This window comes from Triplophysa dalaica, chromosome 19 (genome assembly GCF_015846415.1).
Source record: "Triplophysa dalaica isolate WHDGS20190420 chromosome 19, ASM1584641v1, whole genome shotgun sequence".
Lineage (NCBI taxonomy): Eukaryota > Metazoa > Chordata > Actinopteri > Cypriniformes > Nemacheilidae > Triplophysa > Triplophysa dalaica.
Window position 1 is genome coordinate 15,091,229 of NC_079560.1, and position 21,453 is coordinate 15,112,681.

At 37.9% G+C, this 21,453-nt stretch overlaps 1 protein-coding gene across 1 annotated transcript; it reads left to right on the forward strand.

Annotated features, from left to right (window-relative positions):
• Window positions 1-1,908: 1,908 nt before the first annotated feature.
• On the forward strand, window positions 1,909-19,016 carry rnf145b (ring finger protein 145b). The gene is made up of 11 exons (XM_056731604.1): window positions 1,909-2,049; window positions 3,016-3,227; window positions 8,777-8,885; window positions 9,268-9,359; window positions 12,968-13,203; window positions 14,755-14,930; window positions 15,166-15,306; window positions 15,418-15,600; window positions 16,307-16,454; window positions 16,566-16,922; window positions 17,006-19,016. The coding sequence occupies exons 2-11, from the start codon at window positions 3,044-3,046 to the stop codon at window positions 17,405-17,407; spliced, it is 2,028 nt and encodes a 675-aa protein (XP_056587582.1). The 5' UTR covers window positions 1,909-2,049; window positions 3,016-3,043; the 3' UTR covers window positions 17,408-19,016.
• Window positions 19,017-21,453: the final 2,437 nt, after the last annotated feature.

A 21,453-nucleotide genomic window follows, 5' to 3' on the forward strand; every position in this document is an offset into this window, starting at 1 on the left:
TTAAATAAAATAAAGGCATGCGGTTAACTAAAAATATCCTTGACTACTGTATGCTATTGAAGTTTAGAACAATTATGCAAAGCCAAAAGGCAGAGATCTGGTAGACAAACTATAGATGGTGCGAGTGAAGAGAACACAATGCCCCTCATTTACTCAAAAACATACTCCCAAAATGCTCCTCTGATCTCACTGGGGTTTTTACAAACACCGAAAAGATCTAAATGTCCTTTTATATGTTCCATAACCACAGGTGACCCTGACCCGCCTATAATGCTCAAATGAACAAGAAAAACAAAAAAGCATGGGCATATAAACTGGATTATGGAAGGATGTAATCCAGATTTTCTCTGGATATTGTCAATACTGATCCCTGCATTGTTGCACAAAATGTCTTAATTACTGTCCAAAGCATTCCACAGCTTTCTGATAAGCTCCTGTAAAGAAAACTGCAAAGCAAAATCTTTTGACTGATTTTATGGTCCGCTGACCCCTTTCAGACCCTTCCTTTTAAATTGAAAGACTTGGACTGGAATGACACCGTGCTGGATCTCTAAAGGTTTTAACTACTGTATAAAGGGTTAGATATAACATGTGTGCTTGGGCAACTTCCTGTAGGATATGGGTTGTTTTTTACAGCAAGAAGAGCAATGGTTCAGATGGTTTTGTCCAGATGCAGTGAATGTGATACTGACACAAGAATGAAAAAAAAGTGAGGCGTGGGTGAGATACATCACACAGCCCGACCACATCAGCTTCCTGTAGTCTGTATAATGTCTGACGGTCTTCTAAACTTAAGCAAAAGAGACACAACCATCCTATCCTACAACAAACAAACACGTGTTAAGGTTCTGCCTTGTCAGTTCTGTCTTGTCTCTGTGTCCAGTGGGAGCTTCCACTCATCCTACAGCTTGTTTGTTACTGCCTCATGTGTATGTCCCGGTTGTTAGAGTCTATCATGTCAGCTAGTTGTGTCTTGTCTGTAGCTTTATCAATAAACCATCTCAGCTTGTTCTGCATCTGGGCCTTATCTCACACAGATTCTGACACACATCTCCAAATAAGGGTATTTGGATGACTAAAAGCTTATATGACTGTCTTTGCCAATGAATTTTAGATGTCCAGAAGATGGCAGTCTAACTCTATACCCACCCTCAGGTTGTTCCAAACCTAAATGTCTTTTTTTCTGATGAACACAGAAGATATTTGAAATAATGTCATTAAACAATCAGATCTCATCCCCCATTTTCTGCCATAGCCTATAGGGACAGTAAATACTATGGGAGTAAATGGGGGATGAGATCAGTTTGGTAACCGACATTCCTCCAAATATCTTCCTCTGTGTTTAGCAGAACAAAGAAATGTATACCGGTTTGAAACAATCTGATGGTGAGTAAAAATCTAATAGTTTTTGAACGGTTTTGTTTAACCAAGAAAGTCATATGCACCTGGGCATGAGGGTTAGGCCTAGTAGTTAATGATAAAAAAGCTTTGCATTCTTGGGTTAACTATTCCCGTAACCCAGGACTTTTCAAACCTTTTTGTCAGCCCTTTGACCTAAATTGTTTACCAGAATTACCTCCTGGGATATCTGGAAATATTTCAATAATGTAATGACACATTTGTGTTCAACTTCAAAAAAAATCTGCGCTATTATGAGTGGTATTTTACATTATTTTTAGGCTATCAATAAAACTTTATTTGCAACTTTTGAAAAATAATTGAAACAACTTGTACTGTACAGTCTACGAACTCACGAACCTCCTGCAATTCTCTCGCGTACCAACAGGGGCTTTCAACGCCCGTACCATAGTAGGATTCGTTGTAGCGCGCACATGCGTTCAAATGTGCGCCGTCGATCGGCCGCTTCGCTTATCAAACACGCGCATGCGCAGTTCGAACTTAAATACTGCCCGTAATGGCCGCCCGATGGAATAGGTGAATCAGATGCTCCCGTCTCCTCTGTTTTATTTTGACAGTAACAAACGGATAATATTCACCCAGAGACTCAGCTGGAGATGAAATCTAACAGCGTGAAGTGAGCAAATTAAGGTAACGTGACGTCTATTTATAATGTTATCATCATCGAGTCTTCGTCAGTGAGGGAAGAACGTAACGGACACATTCAGGACTGTGTTATTTACTAAGCAGATAAAAACATAACACACTCCACACATTAAAAGCATGACCTTAATAATAATTGTTTTAAGATCTCCAAAGAGCTTACATTTAGAGTTGAGCCTTTGCCATTAATGACATCTTTAACGTTACTTAGTCAGCGCAAACTCAGCACAACCGAAATTCAGTCATTTTTCTGTCTAATTACGTTTAATTCGGCATTTAATGGTTATCTAACTATAGTTTAACGTCATATTTCTGCTTGCTTCAACTTTTCTATATTCGTAATTGTTATTTTAGATGTGTGTATGTTAAGTTAGTATTGATGTGTCGGGGTTACCAGAGTTCAGACACGTTTGGGGACACGCGTGAACGCGCATTTAAATGTGATTTCATTAAATATAAAAACTCAAAGTGATAAACGTTGTATAACACAATTATATTAATGTACTGATGTTATGTAAGTCTGTTGAGTTTTTCCAGCTGGTAATAAGAGAAGTAGGTGTGTCGTCGTGTTCTTCCACGTACCAAAGTTACGTTACCTTTAAACAATGTTGCTTTGTGATATCATGATAATAGCTGGAGTATAGTTATAATAATATGACTTTATTATGTGATTTGAATTGTTGCAGACGTGATACCATGCCAGTAGTGTGGTTCTGTTTAGATAAACAACATAGTTCATATACTTATAATAAACACATAGGTTAGGTGTTTGTCATCCTCACATACATGCCCTAGCATTTACTTTTGTGTGTTTGAGTGTAATGTCAGTAGTTTATATTTTCACTGGATCTTCTATCGAGCTAAAACGTGTAAACTCCTTAATGTCTTTATGACATGCATTTGTCTGTTATTCACTGTTTAATCCTTGATATTAACTGCATAATTCTTTCTCAGTTGAGCTCCGTTCTGTGCCCTGCTGGTCATGGCGATGCGGGCCCGTTTGGAGGCCGTTCTCAATGTGGGTCTCCGGATCCCCAGTATCCTGCTGCTGGAGGTTCTATATCGCTGGGACGTCAGCTCTTTCTTCCAGAAGATCCAGAGAAGCAGTCTCAATAATAACCCCCTCTTCCAATACAAGTACATCGCCCTCTACCTGCATTATGTCGGTAAGTCTGAGCATGTCAGACAAAACCATTTCCTCTTTATACACGAGGCACTGAATGAGTCAGGACAGTGTGTAAGATCCTTGGTCTTGGCGTTAGTAGCTTTGAAATGAGACGACAAGTAAAAGCTGTGTCGATGTAAGAACATAGGCTGCTTTTCTGTTTGTGGTCGTGATGATATTCCACACATGTTTTGAGTGTGCTTGTTTTTCTGGCTGCATGTACACCGACCAAGCAACCAAGTGGATTCAACACAATTTTTGCATCCTGGCTGAAGTCCTCTTGTAATGGGCCAGTGGAAATGCAGAGTCAGGAGTCAGGAGGATGTTTACGACGGGAAAAGTTTAGGCTGCTAGCCATTAAATATTTAATCAAATGATAAAATTGTAATGAAACCCCCTTCTAGACCGAGATGTTTGCTTTGTTAAAGAAAGCAAGGAGAATCATGGCTGTATGTTAACAGTTATTTTGCTGCTATAGAAGTTTTTATAGTTTTGTAGCGCAGACCAAACAGTTGTATAAAACGTCTGTTATATTAGAAAAACTATACACATACAAAAATGTAGACTTTTAGGCAACATCATTCTGTTATGTGCACTGAGAAATGCAATCCTTCAGAAAAAGAAAAATATTAAAATGCTTGTGGACTGCGGCATATTCTGAATAACTAGTAACATACTAAGCTGCTCTTACACACAAATAAAAAGTCTAAGACTTATGCAGGGCTTGACATTACGCATTGTCATGTGGTTGTCCTTTGGTCAAGAAAATGTGTCATTCACTTGTCCGAGTACAAAAATTTCTTGTCCAAAAATATATCATTGGAGTTATAATATGATCAATTTAATTGTTTCGGATTTAGATTGGTCAAGTTTGCTTCTAAGAATTGTAACTATTGTCTGCTTTGGCCGCCTGAATTTGATTATAGAACTACTCTCTGTAACTGCTTTAAATTAAAGTCAAGCAGTAATTATTATGTTAAGGCTGTAAATTTACTTTTTTTGCACATAGCACTGGTGCTACAGAGGTTTAAAGTTTGAACCACAGGCCAAACAGTTGTAGCACAAGTATATCACGTCTGTTGTCATTAAAAAAAAAATAATGCAAGTGCAGTTCATCATGAATAGGCATGTAACTGACAAAAGACATTATTGTTAAATACAGATAGGTAAATTAGGGTCATATCATTTTTGGACTACCTAAATTTGATTTAATGTTTCTAAGTTGTGTATTTTTCCTTTTTTACTATACAATAGTGGTACATTTGTCCACATAATTTACTCTAGTATACTTAATATACAGCAACTTTTGAGACGAAGTTCATGTGTTCTTATCCTCATACAGTACAGGCCCAGATTAATCCTCCAACATCACTTGTGTTGTATGTTAAACTGTGCACATAATTTACTCAGACACGCAGAACAGACAGATGACATTTCTGGCCATGGATTATTGTCAAACACAAACAAGCACAACCACGACAAAACACACTTCACACAAACATGCAGCTTTGTCTAATCCACATATTCTTATTACTCTACATATATGTTGCACTGTTGTTGTTGTTTTTTTCAAGTTACTTGTCCGGTTGGGAAAGTACAATTCTCTCTCACTTGCCCATACAAAACATTCACTTGTCAAATATTTAACATTTAGAATATCGAATTTGGACATTCAGAATCAAAATTTTCTTGCACCCCTAATGTTAACTGATTTTTAATTTTGATGGGTCATCGCAAAGAGTGTAGTTGAGGAGACAGTGAAATGCTTATGAAATACTCACAGTGAAGCTCTGGAGATGGAGTCGATGTGTACATCGACGCAGAAAAATGCACTAGCGTCACACGCGTGTACTAGTAATGCGTTAAACAGCTCATCCACATTCAGGCAAAAAAAACAGGTGACATATTTAAAGAGCCGGATAACGCCTCTTATATGCCTTTCCTGTTTCCACATTGCAAAAATCCCAGGGCTATAAATATGGACTCAATGCAGCAGGAAAACAAGTCGGAAAAACAACTAAAATAGCGGTGCACCATTGATTTACCTCGCATACACTGCGGCAACCAAACCTCACACAAACAAGCGGCTAAATCACGTGCAACTTTATCATTATTGTATTTGTAATAAGTTACTGTAATTGTATTTGTCGTGCCTGGAATAACGCTACCGTGCATTTTCACTCCAGTGGTGTACCGTATTACTGAACTTCAAGTCTTTGTTTTGGTTGTAAGTGCAGTTGGTTAATCGTTCCTACTATGCAAATGTATTGGTTTACTGGTACTGGTGTGTGCGGGTCAAATGATGACGACTTTAGGCTTGATAATGTGCAGATATATGCTTTAAAACATTGCTCTACACAAGGCATAGAATGTTTAAACAGTTAATGCAAGTTAACATATTTTTTGTAAAGTGAGCAGAAACATATTATACCCTTTTGGCATGTTTTAACACGTGTTTATGTGCAGTGAAATGAATTAATCTTTTGGGGATAGACTTCAAAGATCCAATTGCATTGACAAGTAACACAGGTGCCTGCGGACTTCTCATTGCATAGCTATGAATGTTTAATTTATCAGGAACTTTGAAAAATGAAAACATTGATATAAATCCATGAAGGCCTTGTTCAGAGTAAATAAATGTAACCGTGATTGAAAGTAATTTTGAAGTGATCCATGATGCTGTATTTGCACACTCATACATTAGTGAAAATCTAACTTATGCAGACTAAATAAAGCTTAAAGTGTTTTGCACATCTCCTCCACACCTTTCAGAGGGAAGTGAAGAGAGAATGAATGAAAGTTAAGCTGTCCTTTCTTCCTTCTCTTTCTCTATTTGCATTTGGACACCTGATTCCAGTCCAGCAGGTTTTAGTAGCACTGATTTCTGCCTCATAAATAAATAACCCCCGGGAATAAAACTACTACAATCACATCAAAGCAACAAATTCATCCTTTGGCAAATATTGGCATGTATTGTGTCTTTAAGCAGTGTATATTTAGGCCCGAATCTACAGCCATGGAAAAAGTTAAGAGAGCATTGCAAATTTTTTTTATTCAGCACTTCTAGATGTATTGTGGTCCAGTGTCTGTTGAATATCAACAAAAGCAAACCTCAGGAGTGACATCCAACAGCAATGTGAAAGACTGACAGCATAACATGAAAATCCAGGATATCAGTATAAAAAAATACATATTCTAACTTTTCCTAAATATACATGCAGATTTAACTGTTGCTTGAAAGTGAATATGAACTTGTTTTCTTTGCAGTAACTTTTTTGAGCATATTTTATTTTATTTTGACATGTGAAAAATTCATTTTCTGCAAAGAAATGCAGATAGAAACAATTTTTTTATTTGAAATTTGGTAGAATTATTGTTAGTAGTTCACAGACTGAAACCAAATTGTAATTTAACCTAAACGCATACCTATAAATAGTAAATTCAGAAAAACTGAAAAAATGCTAATAGATCTCATATTGATCTTAAGTGCCTATTCCTGAAAAACACAAGCTGATAGAGGTGGGACTAGTGGGGAGAGTGGGATGGAACTACAGCACGAGCAAGCAAAACCTCAACACATTAATCCCTTTGTGTTTTGAACATTATGCATGTACATGCCAACAAAACACAGACGTATGACTTAGATTACATGTCCGGCATCTTTTAGCACTGGAACTGTACCATCTATCAGTTTAAAACGATCTCCAAATCCAGCGTTATATCGACCGTTATATAACATCATCACTGCTTTGCACAAACAGACATGCCTCAACTTCACTTTCGCAAGCGTTGCAGCGCAGCCCATCTTGACGCAGCACAGATAATCTTGATGGTAAGCGGGTCTCGTCGGTTGGCTTGTGGGCGGACTCTTTCTATCACCTTGCTGTGCTTTTCCGGGAGATGGCCAATAAAAGAAATAGGATCCCTTTGACTACACCACGATCCAGAATTAAAAAAAAAACTTCCAAAACAAGTTGGAGTTCTGGGGGAGTGTATCAAGCACAGAAATACTACGTCAAACGTCCAAATCGCTTTTAAACAAGTAGACCATGTTAAGAATGAGAAGCCAGCATGTCAACAGTGTAAAGAAGTCAGAATGCATGACGTAGCATGATACCCCATCTTTAGGTTTCAGAATGTTTTTTCAGAATGTAACTGTTATGTAGCTATTACACGTATTTGTTGGGAAACCATGGCCATTATATCGGTTATTAGTGTTTATGTCGTTTACATAGTGCTGTTGTCTATGGTCAAGAGTTATTTGTTTTATCATTTGGATCATTTACACTGCAGAAACTGGGCACAATTTAGCTCTGTACACAATTTATAGCAAATACGTTTAAACAGAAGTAAAGCACTTTTGATTTTTTGCACTTGTGAAAAGATCTTACTTGGGACGTTTTTTAAAGAAACTTGAGTTGAAAACAGTTGGTTTATTAGCGCAGACATTTGTTCTCGACATTTGCATTTCTGTCGTCCTGTTGAGCATTGATGTTTGTGAAAACAAAAGCAAGCATGACAAGTGTTCACATACTTGCATTACGTGGGTTTCTGTCCTTGGTTGACCTTTGCCTTAAACTATTTCTCAAAGGTCTACTTAACTAATGGGGGTGTACTCAACTTAACAGATGTACTGCTGAATATGACCAAACCTACTCATCCTATGGGTACATATGGTGACATCATCATGTGAATTAAATATGAAAAAAATCCAACTAACATGCACTTGGGGTTATTCTTTGTTATAAGATGTTCAGGTAAGGCAAGTGTGTGTTTGTCATTACATAAGCTTTATCATACTGCACAAGATGAAGTCAAACGAAAAGACCAGCTGCACGCAGCTGCTGATACACACACACAGACACTTTGATTTATTCACTAGCAAATGCTTCATAAACTTCCACTTGCTCAGTAAGCCAGCTGTCCAATGTGACATGCTAATATAATATAGCATATTAGATTTCCCTCCTATCTCACCAGCTTACATAAATAACCAAAACAAGGACTATTGTTGGACCAGTTTGTGTTATGCCTCAGTCTTTCCCAGACCTGCTCACCTTGAGATATTTGCACACCATGCAAGAGGAAAGTTCAGGCCAGGTCAACAGATGAATCAAGTGGTTTTGTCTGTTGTAGTTTCATGTAGACGTGCAGTGTTTTGGTTTTATTGTGGCTTGAATTGCTTTTGCAGTTTTTAGACTGGACTAAGGACAGTTTATGGGAATAAAGGTCTCACTGCTGATGTCAGCGACACCATTTGAGCCTAAGGTTTATAACTGGGTCACGTTTATTGCCCAAGGAGGAACTCATGTGTACGAGTATGAATGCTGTGGATGTTTAATGCGTCTGGGTGTGACTCGGTGAAATCAATGCCTTTCCTAGACTGTAATAAAGTCATTCAGCTCTTCTGTAAATTTTGTCATTGTAAATATTGCATCCAACTTAAAAAGTATGTGAAATTGAAATACCAGTTAAATTTGTATCAATCATCTTTATATTTTTTGGGCTGGTGTAAATCAGTAACCGAGTTTCTCTCTTTCTCATCATTAGGTTATATACTCAGTCTGGTGTTGTTGACTTTGCCCCGGCAGCATCTTGTGCAGCTCTACCTCTACGTGCTCACAGCTCTTCTGCTCTTTGCTGGACACCAGGTCTCCAGGTCTGTGCTCAGTGTTGCTTCAAATACACAAACAATCTTGAACATTCAATTTGGAGCGATTGAAAACATACACATTTCAGACATAAAACAAACATAAACAACCCTTTGAAAGATGTAACCAGCGCTGGTCCAACACTGGTCCAATGCTGCAACTACAAAACCATTTGAACAAAATACAACCAACAGAACATTTACAACCGAATCAAAATATTAAATGAATATCTTTAAGATTTAATCATGTATGAATTTAAAAAATGAATTGGAAGTGCTTCTAGACCAGTGTTAACATTTTGAAAAAGTGGTCTATAGGATCACCACATTGACCATTTGACATCGAAATGACACAGTGCAACTGTGCTCAATGGATGATTTCTTTCTGTAGGGATTATGTACGTGGTGAGCTGGATTCGGGTTATGAAGGTCCCCTCTATCTGGAGTCGCTGTCTATGAATCGCTTTACCACTGCACTCGTTGGTAAGTCCCGTGTCATCAGATTAAAAAACGACACAATTTAATTCACTTTTCCCGGCTGCATTTTTAGTGAGGGAGAGCTGGTGTTGTGTTACTAGACTTCCGCTCCCACCCTGGCTGGAAAAGAAACCTGAATGAAGAGAAACCAGATCTCAGTGTGCTCAGTTTGCTGATGAATAGAGGCCCTGGGAAATACTTCCAGTTTTCAGAATGAGGGAATGGAATGGCACGTAACCATGGAATGGCACAACTTTTCCATGAAAAACAGAGTCTTTAATTTGCTTCCAATCCTTTTTAAACAGCAGTGATACTTTATTGTGCCTTAGTTAAACCCGAGCGGACTAGTCTGGTTTTATCAATCAGGTTTTTAAGAAAGAGGTTAGAAGAATATTTGCATGGCTGGTTATCCATCTGATTAGGACTTGAGAGTACGCTTGCATTTTTGAAAAGTTTCACGTACACATGATGGCATTATCAAAACGATCTGCATGCACATAGATCTGGGAAAACAAGTAAAAACGCTGTATTATTTATGCCGGGCCAGTGGATGGTTCTGTTGCTCTATAAAGAAATAGCCTGTTTTAAGCGGAAAATGCTTTGAATACACGTTGTTGTCATGTATGTGCGCTTATAGTTTGTTTATATAAATACTATGTCTACGCTGCTTGTTAAGGTGAAGTAAATATACTTTTTGATGGAGAAATTATAATGTGTATGTCACGCAGCAGAACCAAGCAGCATGGAGGCCATCATTTTGGTTTGGAGAATACTTGCGCATGACTACAGACTGAACGCGTCATCGATTGAAAACACCACCTTCAGAGTTTGAACGGAAACAATAATGCTGTCATTATCAAAAACTTGCACTTTAAGACCCGTTTTCAGAAGTTTGTGTTTTCAGTCCCCCAAAATGGCGTTGTCGTGCAAATGAACAGCCAAAACGCATTAAAAGTTTTCCGTTTTTTGTTGAAAAAAGTCTTGCGTAAATGTCCTCTTGATCTCTGGATCAAAGTGAAGAGTCCTGACATGACATAAAGCAGTGTATCTGAACTGCATTCGGGTGTTTTTAATGCTGGAATGAAGTACATGGACGTCACAAAACCAAACTTCTGTAATCTAACAATGCAACAGCTTGATTTGCACAACGGTTTTCAGTAAACAAAACAAACACTTCTTATTGTTTTGTATTGTTTTATTATAGTTTTGCTTTAGTAAATCCCCGTCCACTCTGAACGTCACATTAGATTGAATCTGAGTTTGGGAGAAGAAAAAGGATGAAAAGTTATATATCCAGTTTACATTTGTTTTGCTTGATGTACCTGTCCAAAAGATAAAGATATGTAAAAATTCAAGGCTGTTGACCACAAATTTAGTGCTGACCAACCACAAGCATAAACGAGTAAAATAGCTATTAAATATAAAAAAGCTAAATAATTGGCTGGCCTTTTGTGACATGTCATGTGGCACCTTGGTCTATACACAGAGTACACACACTGTACCTTTGCCGATGCCAAAGTTTCAATCATACTCTCTCTGTAACATAGTTTATGTATAATTACAATGTTGTGAGAACAAATATATTCATATGCACAGGGTTTGCAGGCCTCGCCCTTGCCACAGGCATTATGTGTGTGTGCACATATGCATACAGTTAAAATTCATTTGCTAATGAAAAATTATACTAATGAAAAGTTATGTAGCATTAGTCAATTTAGTATGGTTGGCAGAGTCGCCGGCCCTTTAAATTGTATTGGTTGCAAAAATATTGAATATATTTAAAGTCTGAATTGGCTTATGCAGAGAACTTTAATCGTAGATATTTCCATTTCCAATTGGAAGATTCTTGAAGGGCAGCGCAATATGATGAAAAGAAATTATAAAATAGGAAATTTTTCTTTTACAGTCTGTGATTTATTGAAAAACATATTAACAGCATCTCAGAGAGTTTCAGTAAGGATCTTCTTGTTCACACTTTCATCCATCATTTTAGTTTGGCTTAGTCTAAGGTTTTCTTATAGCTTATAGCATTTGTTGCAATATTGCGAGGAGGTGAATCAACTATGGCTCAAATAAACGTATATATAATAAAATTCAATAGTTAGTATACTTGACAATAGAGGTCGACCGATTCATCGTTTTTGCCGATTAATCGGCACCGATAATGATAATTTTAACTATACGCTATCGCCAATAATCCCCAATGGTAGTTTATCCTTCTTGCATTTGATCCAGACGCAGGAGGAAAAGCTCTACTGTGATACACAGGTGGAGAGTTCCGAGTATAGTGTAAAACGGCGACCTCTAGAGGTGAAAATTAAACTGATAGCAGGTATAGATTGAAGCTATACAGCTTATGGTTGGGAGACCCGAGACCACAGTTTGCATGGAGCGGAATACATCTGATGGGGGTTTAAAATTTCACAATGACAAGTTAGTGCCAAATGCAGTCATGATGTTAAGAAGTAATTAATTTATGAACTATATATTGATTATTGATAGCCGATAGTTCAAATAATCTCTATCGGTTCCGATTAATCTGCAAAAACGATGAATCGGTCGACCTCTAATTATAGACATTAATGTGCCATTTTATCTGAATTTAAATAGTGAGCTGTTGCTGTTATTGTTGTTTATCATATGTATTTATATATTATTACACATCAGTTTTGTTTTAAATTTTTATTTTTCAATTGTTAGATGAGAAGGTGAAGTATTTTATGCTTGCTGATACCATGTTTTGCTGCGGCCGTGCAACAAAGCTGAGCTAAGTTCAGTTGAAGTGTCACTTAATATTCAGAAAAACATGTAAATTATTATTCATTTGCATATAAAGACTTTAGGCTAAGCCCATATTTGCTTGGGTAAGATCATCTTTTTATATTCAAATACAAGTTCCTTTAACCCGTGAAGAGTAAACCTGTAGACTGACAAGCCATACTTTAAACCCTTAAAGCGTATTAATCTTGAGTACCTATATAGTAGTATTGCATACTTTGTATCTTCTAAGAGTATATAGTTTGATCACATTTATAAAAAATAGATACAGCTTTACGATTGTTTCCGAAAACATACGGCGCGTGCGGGGGGGAGGGGTAGGCTAAACCAAAGCACGTGCGCACACATTGTCAACAAAACACAGACATCAGTTTCACTCACCGCATGTCCGGCATCTTTTAGCACTGGGGCGGCTCCATATATCAGTTCCAATCGATCTCCAAATCCAGCGTTACATTCACCGTTTATATAACATTCATCTCCCAAATGCAGTTAACAAACAAACACATGAACCTCGCAAACAATGCCCTCTGTCTCTCCTGCTCACAAGTTTCTGCACATTCTCCTTCTCCTGCTCTCCTGTGGCCGTGCCGGGTGTTTTTCCACTGTTGCAGGGCCACTTTAAGAGACACACAACATCCTGCAACATATGTGTATTTAAGTTAGCAAATAAAAGACCCAATAAGTAATAACTATGTCAACACACAAACATTGTGTCCACCCCTTCTAGATACAATGAAAGCAAGCGTTTAAAGAAAGATAAAGGTTTCTTTGTGTCATGCAATTTTGTGTATTTTGATGTTTGTTCACTTCAGTAAGGTTATTCTCTGCCTCAGGTCAGCTGGTGGTGTGTACGCTGTGTTCCTGCGTCATGCAGACAAAGCAGATCTGGTTGTTTTCTGCACACCTGCTCCCCCTGGTGGCTAGACTGTGCCTCGTGCCTCTGGAGACCATCGTGTTCATCAACCGCTTTGCCATGATCTTCACTGGTCTGGAGGTGCTTTACTTCCTGGCCTCAAACTTGCTGGTGCCCTACAATCTGGCCAAAACCGCCTACAGGGAGCTGGTGCAGGTATGCCAACATAATACAATTATTTTATGCTAAATTAATCCACATAAAAAATGAATACGATTGTCATGTTTTTAGCCTCATGTCGTTTCAGACTTTACTTGTCTGTTTTAAGTTTAACACAATAGGGAAGTTTCTCTGGGTTTTATTTTTTTGGACACATTGAAGGGATCGTTAATTAAAAAATTAACATTCTGCCTTTTCCGCGCCCTCAGATTGTTCCAAACCTGTATACATTTCTTTGTTCTGCTTAACACAGAAGAAGATACTTGGAAGAATGTCAGCAACCAAACACGTCTCATCCCCCATTTACAGCCATAGCAGGGGAAATAAATACTATGGGAGTCAATGGGGGATGAGATCTGTTTGGTTACTAACTAATGAGTACCTGGGTAATAATGAGTATAATGAGTCATTTTGGGTGAACTATCCCTTTAACACCTGGCACTGAAACTTGTGACTCCAGCCCCTATTTATTGATGAAATTTATCTTTAATGGCTTGTTAACCATTGCATTCAGAACGATGAATCGGTGAGTTAGGTAAGGAATTAAATCAGTATGAGTTATAATCAAATCAGGCTTTTCTCAGAATTTTGAGAATATATTCTTGATTATTCCCCTTCCAATAAGAATCAAGCCAAATGATTTGTATTTTATTCTACTAATTTCTAGTGTTGCGACTTTTTTTATGTGTTAAGACTTTCGCAGTGCTGACAGAATTTTTATGCCAATTTTTGTATGAATTATTTACAAAAACAATTTATACAAGAAAGAAATTGAAACATACCTTTGGTTTTTGTCGACTCGGAACCTCTTTGCATCCCTAAGACATGTTCAGTGTTGTACATTTTAATACATTAAAATATACAAACAAATATAAATGTTGTAGTTAAATAAATAAACGGATATAAACGTTGTAGTTAAAAATAGAAAAAAAGATTTAAATGTTGCTTTTAAAATATACAAATTTAAATAAATGTTCAATGTTGTAGTTAAAATACAAAAACAGATAGTCCCGCCCCAAAACTCATGACATACACTCTAAAATAGACTTTCTTCACAATGCCATAGAAGATCCCTTTTTGTCTAAATGGTTCCATAAAGAATCTTTAACATCTGAAGAACCTTTCTGTTTCACAAAAGGATCTCTGTGATAAGAACAGGTTCTTCAGGTTATAAAAAGGTAAGAATAGATGGTTCGTTTCGGGTCAATAAGTGGTTATTCTATGGCATCGCAGTAATGAACCAAAAAGCATCTTCATTTTTAAGAGTGTATGTTTATCTTGTTTTTCTTGTATCGAGCCGATCGAGATTAAAAAACATTGTTTTGATAGTGCCACCACAGTATTAACACTTCAGGGAAATCAACCTACAAACGCTTAATCATAATGTACATGCATATGCCATTTAACTAGTATTAAAGAAAGTATTTGGAGTTAGTTTTTGTGTTAGGCATTATAATGACTTGTATTTTAATGGAAACTAAACAGTGCTGACTGTTTAAACCCTCAGTGGGACATGAGGTCATTGCTCTCCTCTGGTCTGTGGGGCAGGTGGTGGAGGTGTACGGTTTGCTGGCTCTGGGCATGTCTCTGTGGAATCAGCTGGTTCTTCCTGTGCTCTTCATGTGCTTCTGGCTGGTGCTGTTCGGTCTGCAGATCTACACCTACTTCAGCACACGCGACAAGCTGCCCTCCCGCGAGAGGCTGCTCTTCCTCTTCCTCACTAGGTCAGTAAACATCCTTGGCTAACAACATTAAAGTCCCTGTGAACAGGAAGTTCTTACTTCTGTATTTTGGATCTAAAGCAACAGATAGTTTACTAACTGTCTATGTAGATGGTGAAACAGCTGTGGAGTAGAGCCATTGTCAAAAACTATAGTGTATTCCAGGGAAGATAAAGTCTTGGGCCACAACACATACAAATTAAAATTGAGGGAGAGCATATGTGTGTTTTTTCTCCAGTATTGCCGAGTGCTGTAGTACTCCCTACTCTCTGCTGGGTTTGGTCTTCACCGTGTCTTTTGTGGCGCTGGGCGTCCTCACCCTCTGCAGGTTCTACCTGCAGGGCTACAGAGCTTTCATCAATGACAACGCCATGCACAGGTAAGAAATACCTCCAAGTCGGTCTGTTTTAAGATCAAATTTAGAGCAAAGCTTGAAGATTGTAGAAGAAATCTCAAGTATTTTAAGTATTCTTCTCATTCTTGTTTTCAGAGGCATGACGGAGGGCATCACGCTGTTGATCTTGGCTGTTCAGACTGGGCTCATTGAGCTACAGGTCATTCACAGAGCGTTCCTCCTCAGTATTATCCTCTTCATCGTGGTGGCTTCCATCCTGCAGTCCATGCTTGAGATCGCTGACCCCATTGTTCTGGCACTGGGGGCTTCCAGAGACAAGTAAGTGCAGTATACGTCACATCTATATACGTGCATTTGTCGTTGTTCACGCATATATTGGACATATACTGTATGTCGCACATGCAACTTAAAAATCAGTCTGTGCTGAAAGTAAATTTAATAGTGTAGCACGCGTGCGATACAGTTTGTAGGTGTATTAGACAGAGCTGCTGTTTGTGTGAAGTGCATTTGTCGTTGTGCTTGTCCGTGTGTGCGGTTAATTTATGGTGCACCACTATTTCGTTTTAATTAGTTTTTGCAATTACAACTTGTTTTCCGGCTGCATCTAGAGCCCTATGATCCGTGTGATCTGGGGAAACAATTGGAGGAATCATGAATAAAAAAATAAAAAAACGCCAAAATAAAAGTCCGCTTTTTTTGAAACGGATGATAAAAGAATTAACTTATATTAAATTTATTAACTGCAGTAAACACTAAAGTATACTTTAATACTTACTATAATAAGGTTCAAATATATATAGTAAACAATAATTAACTGCAGTTTAATGTAGTAAATACCATAGTACACTACAGTATTTTCATGGACATATGTATTTACTTCTGTTTAGTAAAGCCTTGAAAATACAGAACTCAGAAAACCGAATTTGGGGAAATTTAAAAATGATAGGCCCTAATTTATCCATTTGTGTCTATTTTGTCTATTTTTGTGATGACCTGCCATGCGTTGTGTCGTCTTTTCTTGCAGGAGCCTGTGGAAACACTTCAGAGCCGTCAGTCTGTGTCTCTTCTTGTTGGTCTTTCCTGCTTATATGGCATACATGATCTGTCAGTTCTTCCGCATGGACTTCTGGCTGCTCATAATCATCTCCTCCAGCATCCTCACCTCACTGCAGGTAGACACATCTCTCAAGCTGAACAAATGCTAATAGAAGTCAACAGAATCTGTAGAAGCTGGGACATGTACATTTATGCATAAATACAAAGGAACGCTTGTTCTCTTTCAGGTTCTTGGCACCCTTCTGATCTACATACTCTTTATGGTGGAGGAGTTTCGCAAGGCTCCGGTTGAAAACATGGACGAAGTTATCTACTGCGTCAACGGGACCTACAGGCTCCTCGAGTTCATGGTGGCAGTCTGTGTGGTGGCTTATGGCGTTTCCGAGACCCTGTTTGGAGAATGGACAGTAATGGGCTCCACCATCATCCTGGTTCACTCCTACTATAACGTGTGGCTAAGAGCCCAGCTGGGCTGGCAGAGCTTCCTGTTACGCAGAGACGCCGTCCACAAGATTCAAAGCATGCCTATTGCTTCTCCATTACAGCTACAACAACATAATGACATCTGTTCAATCTGCTTTCAGGTAAAGAGCTGGGGAAGGGACTTAAGCATGGATCTTTTGAGTCGTTTCTGAATGTTAACATTTTTCACTTCCTCTTCTTGCAGGATATGAAGTCAGCCGTCATCACTCCCTGTAGCCACTTTTTCCACGCCACTTGTCTGAAGAAATGGCTGTACGTGCAAGAGACCTGTCCTCTCTGTCACGGCAACCTTAAAAGCCAACTGCAGCCAGTCAGCGCTCCAGGTGTGACATCACAAGACGCTCTACCAGCCAATCAGAACCCAGCGGAGGCAGAGCAAGGTGAACCACAGGAAGAACCGATCACGGAGGAAAGCACGCCTGCAACAAAGCAAACTGATCCAGAACTTGAGAGCTTACCAGAGAGTTTGCAGTCCCCATCCAAAGACTGTGACGCACCGTCAGAACCCAAGAGCAGCACAGGTCCAGCTTTTGATCTGGACGTTGAAGCTTCGTGCTCCACGTTGGGTTTCCATTCCTCTTTCTGAGCAAAAAGAAACGCTGTCTATGATCAGCCTGTTAGGTCACACCATATTGCCAACATTAGAAGACGATAAAAGGGTTGTTTCAGTCCAGTTCTGACTTCCTGGTTGACTTTCCTCCGTTAAGCAAAAATGGAGATGAAAGCAGAACGTTCAGAATGCTCTTTCATACAGTGAACGTGAATATGGGGACGCAGGTTCCAAAGTTAGTCAAATTGTTCTCCGTTCTCAATTCACAGAACATTTAGTCATTTGGAATTGGTGCTTTACTCATACAAACACTTATTTTTAAAGACCATAAGCAAACATGTTCACTTTGATAACAAAGAGCAGCTGTCACGATCTGCTAAACTTAGTATTTTATGAAAGAAGGAAAGTCATACCGGTTTGGAATGATCTCAAGTATGCATTGATTTCGTTTGCTCCGTTCACATCGTCGGTCAAGACATTTCATTTTCATTGGTCGAAATCATTTTCAACATGCGTCCAACCAAAACATGGACTTAATGAGCTGTACATGGAGATAATGAACTGTTCCTTGCTTTGCATTATCGTATCTACATGCTTGATTTAGCTTATTGGAAATAAGAATTGTGTAAACATCAAATGGTTCCGAAACGAGCCACACGTTCATAGAAGAGAAAATCAAGTGCCATTGTGCCAGGTCATTTTGTTTTATCACAACAAGCCTCCTTTTATTACCCTGATTTTATGTGTGCCGCCAGATGGCTTATCAAACAGGTTTCTGTTACATGTTAACCATGTGTCAGAAAAAATGTTAAACTTGTCAGAAATAGTGTATTTGTCCGTTTGGCAGTTGGCTTGATTCCTAGAAGCGAGCGTCTTTAAAAGCATATTGCAGATTGTAGACGAAACCTGTTTTCTGGTTTTATTGGATATTTAGTGATTAGACAATCAGTTGAAGGCATTTTAAGGATGGATGCTTCATTCAAGGTCAACATTTTCCTAGAATGAAACTGAAATGTTTCGTTCAGCATGTACATGTCTTACAGGGGGAATCTCATCAAAACATGTTCAGGTCATCTTTCACCCCGATATTTTGGACTGAAATTATGGCTCTTGGTTTTTGAAAGATTTGTGAGATTCACTCTTAAGCATGGCTGGTGACTAAGAACGCTTCGTTATCGTTGTCTTAGCTTTCAGGAATACACGCCATTCCAAGCAATGCCATGCTATGTGTTTGCACTAATGTTTATATCGAATAACAGTCGATTTTGTCTTGTTGGGCAACAAATGCTCTCAGAAGCAAATGAAGTGCAGCTCAATATGAATGTTTGTACATATGAAGGCAACTAGATCCGATGTATATTCTTTTACCATGTTTTTGATATGCCGTACAGTGTTAATGCAGTGATGAGCATTGTGAAGTGTCTGGAGGATCAGTGTGAACACTGTTAAGAGTGGGATTGATCTCTGGACACCGAGTGCGTTTGTGCTGATCTTTACGTGACACATTTCAGAATGGCAGGTTTGTGTGAATGAGTACATTCAATGTATGAGGAATCACAAATGCCATTTGATAAACTGCTCTGTATTTGATTATTTTTGCACAATTTTCTTGAAAGAAAATAAATGGAAATGCAACATGAATAGAGCCGAAAACTTTTTATCTTATTTATTCGTGTGACGTCACGCACTTACGGGAACGCCCCGCTGACGGCAAAAGAAGGTTGTTTCGATGTCCGCAGGTGAGTGATTTATTTAGTTAAAGTAATAGTAATAATGTAGTCATAGTTGTGTGATTAAACGCACCAACAGTTAAGGAGACAAATGTGAGATGTGATTCTACACAATCTCGTTCCAGAAACCCCCCAGAAATGAGGGATTTTTTTTGTGTCATAAACTTAAAATGCAATGATTTAATCATCCTTTTGCAACTTTATTCGATATTTATGTAGTATAAAGAGTATTATTCAGACTGAACTTTTTTCATTAATATGATATAATGTAATACGATATACAATCCTGTTGTACGTAAAGTAATAAGATGAGGGAACCTCCATGAACTGAGGGAGCTCTGACAGGCGGTCTTTAGCGAATAAATACAGTGGCGCAAGTGCCTAAAACATGTAGTTTGTGTTTATATTTAAGTTCTTTTGTTTATGTTAAGAGGTTATTCAAGAAGTTATTTAAATGTTTGTGCTTCGAAACAGAAGCAAATTGACCGAGTTGTGCTGTCCACAAACCGCTGCTTTCTTCCCCGCGAGCCCCCCTGTAGGTCACGTGACTGAAACTATGAACACAGTCAGGTTAAGATGAACAGAGAAATTCCCTTTTTGTTATCTTATTTTATCTTAAACAGACCAGAAAGTGGTTTTTAAATAAGATTTACTTATTCTTACAATAACGCTCATACTGGAGAATCAGAGTCTGATGAACTCAATAGCCCCATTAACTTAATAACTCCATGTTTGCCTTCATATAGACATGTTCTGCATTCATTCAAATGTATATAGAGGCAAGTCAAGCTAACGAAAGTGTTTCCCAACTATATTTCACAGGCCAGATAATTCAATTACAATTACAATTACATTATGTTTGCAAGTGACTGGTATAAGCCGAACCAATAAACTAATTTGCTGCACTTTTCAGTGTGAATATTCCAAGAGTTTCTAAACATGCACATTGAGGCTCTTTAAACAATTAACGTGTTTTACCCTTTATTGTAAATGATTTAACACAATTGCTTCACTGATTTTGAAACTAATGAAAATTTATTTGAAACCAATTCACCTAATGAAACTTTACGTGTAGTTTTCTGTTGTGAACACACGATGGCACTAGTGTATCATGGTATTGAGTTTAGATGTTTCGCTTAAATCGTGTTTAACTGAAAGAGCAAAATTAAATAATTGATAAATGTTATTTTGCGGAACTAATCCAATTTAGTTTAAGAATTTATATGTATTTATATATAATATTTGCATAATCTATAAAGAGTCAAATGATTAATAATATAAACTGTATAGGCTACTGAAAATAAGTCAGTTTGAGATTACATGTAACCTAAACACGGTGAACGTCAAATGTTTTTTTTTGTTGATCTAATATTTTGAAAACATCATTATGCGTGTAAATCGCTTATTTATTTTTGTTCAGATGTACACCATTTGTGTCATTTTTATAAATCGATAGTCTTAAAAGGACCACTATTCTATTCATCTCGAAAAATCGCTTTGACATTGACCTGTTATCTGTAGAGGGAACATCTTACTTTTAGATCAAAGAAGAATATTAAATAAGTGAGTGTCACTTGGGATGTTGTGATTGTGTGTTAGTTGTATGATTGTGAGTTTATTCCTCACACATTGTGTCGTGGGAGAATGAAGGGACAGACTATAAATCCAGAGAGTCAAGGGGGCAGTGCACGCGGCTGCATAGATGTCACTCACAGCTCAGATAAATAAAGAGTTTACAGTGAGAAATGTTTTGCGTTGTGTGTTTGTTTAAGCCAGAGACGGGGTACGTTTGCTTTTGGATGGGTTGTATATAATCTTTCTACTCTTTTATGTATTTATTTACAAACTAGCCTCCGCTGTGATCGATCGTGTTAGCGTGGGATCTCTGTCCATAAATGTAAACAATTATAATTACAGTAAACAAATAGTCGACCACAGCATTATTATTGTAAGTTTAAAATTTCGTTAGAAGTTTACATTCTGTATTATTGCATTACTTGGATAAAAGAAGAAACGGACCGCTAACCTATTCATCACAACTGATATTGAGTTTTTTCATTTCCCAAAATATGTAAAATATTACATGCTGTCGGTAATCTTTATTTTCGATCCATTTATGATTTTGTCCTACAAGACAATGAGACATGGATCAGTCTAGCAGCTGTACCAGACTGGTTTGCGTCTTAAATTGCGTAATGTGCAATTTTGCATCATCTGTCTTTTATTCCTTTTCATTTTCCAGCAGATTTCCGGGCTCACAAAACAAATATTATTTTCACCAATATAGACGTCAAACAAATAAAACACTTTTATAAAGACAGAGTGTTTTAAAGTTTGTAAAGATCACTAGAA

Bases quoted from the DNA above. Each gene is read 5' to 3' on its own strand.
- rnf145b (XM_056731604.1), top strand. From the start codon at position 3,044: ATGGCGATGCGGGCCCGTTTGGAGGCCGTTCTCAATGTGGGTCTCCGG. The intron at 14,931-15,165 runs GTCAGTAAACAT...TTTTTTCTCCAG, and splicing joins CTCTTCCTCTTCCTCACTAG to TATTGCCGAGTGCTGTAGTA. The intron at 15,307-15,417 runs GTAAGAAATACC...TCTTGTTTTCAG, and splicing joins AATGACAACGCCATGCACAG to AGGCATGACGGAGGGCATCA.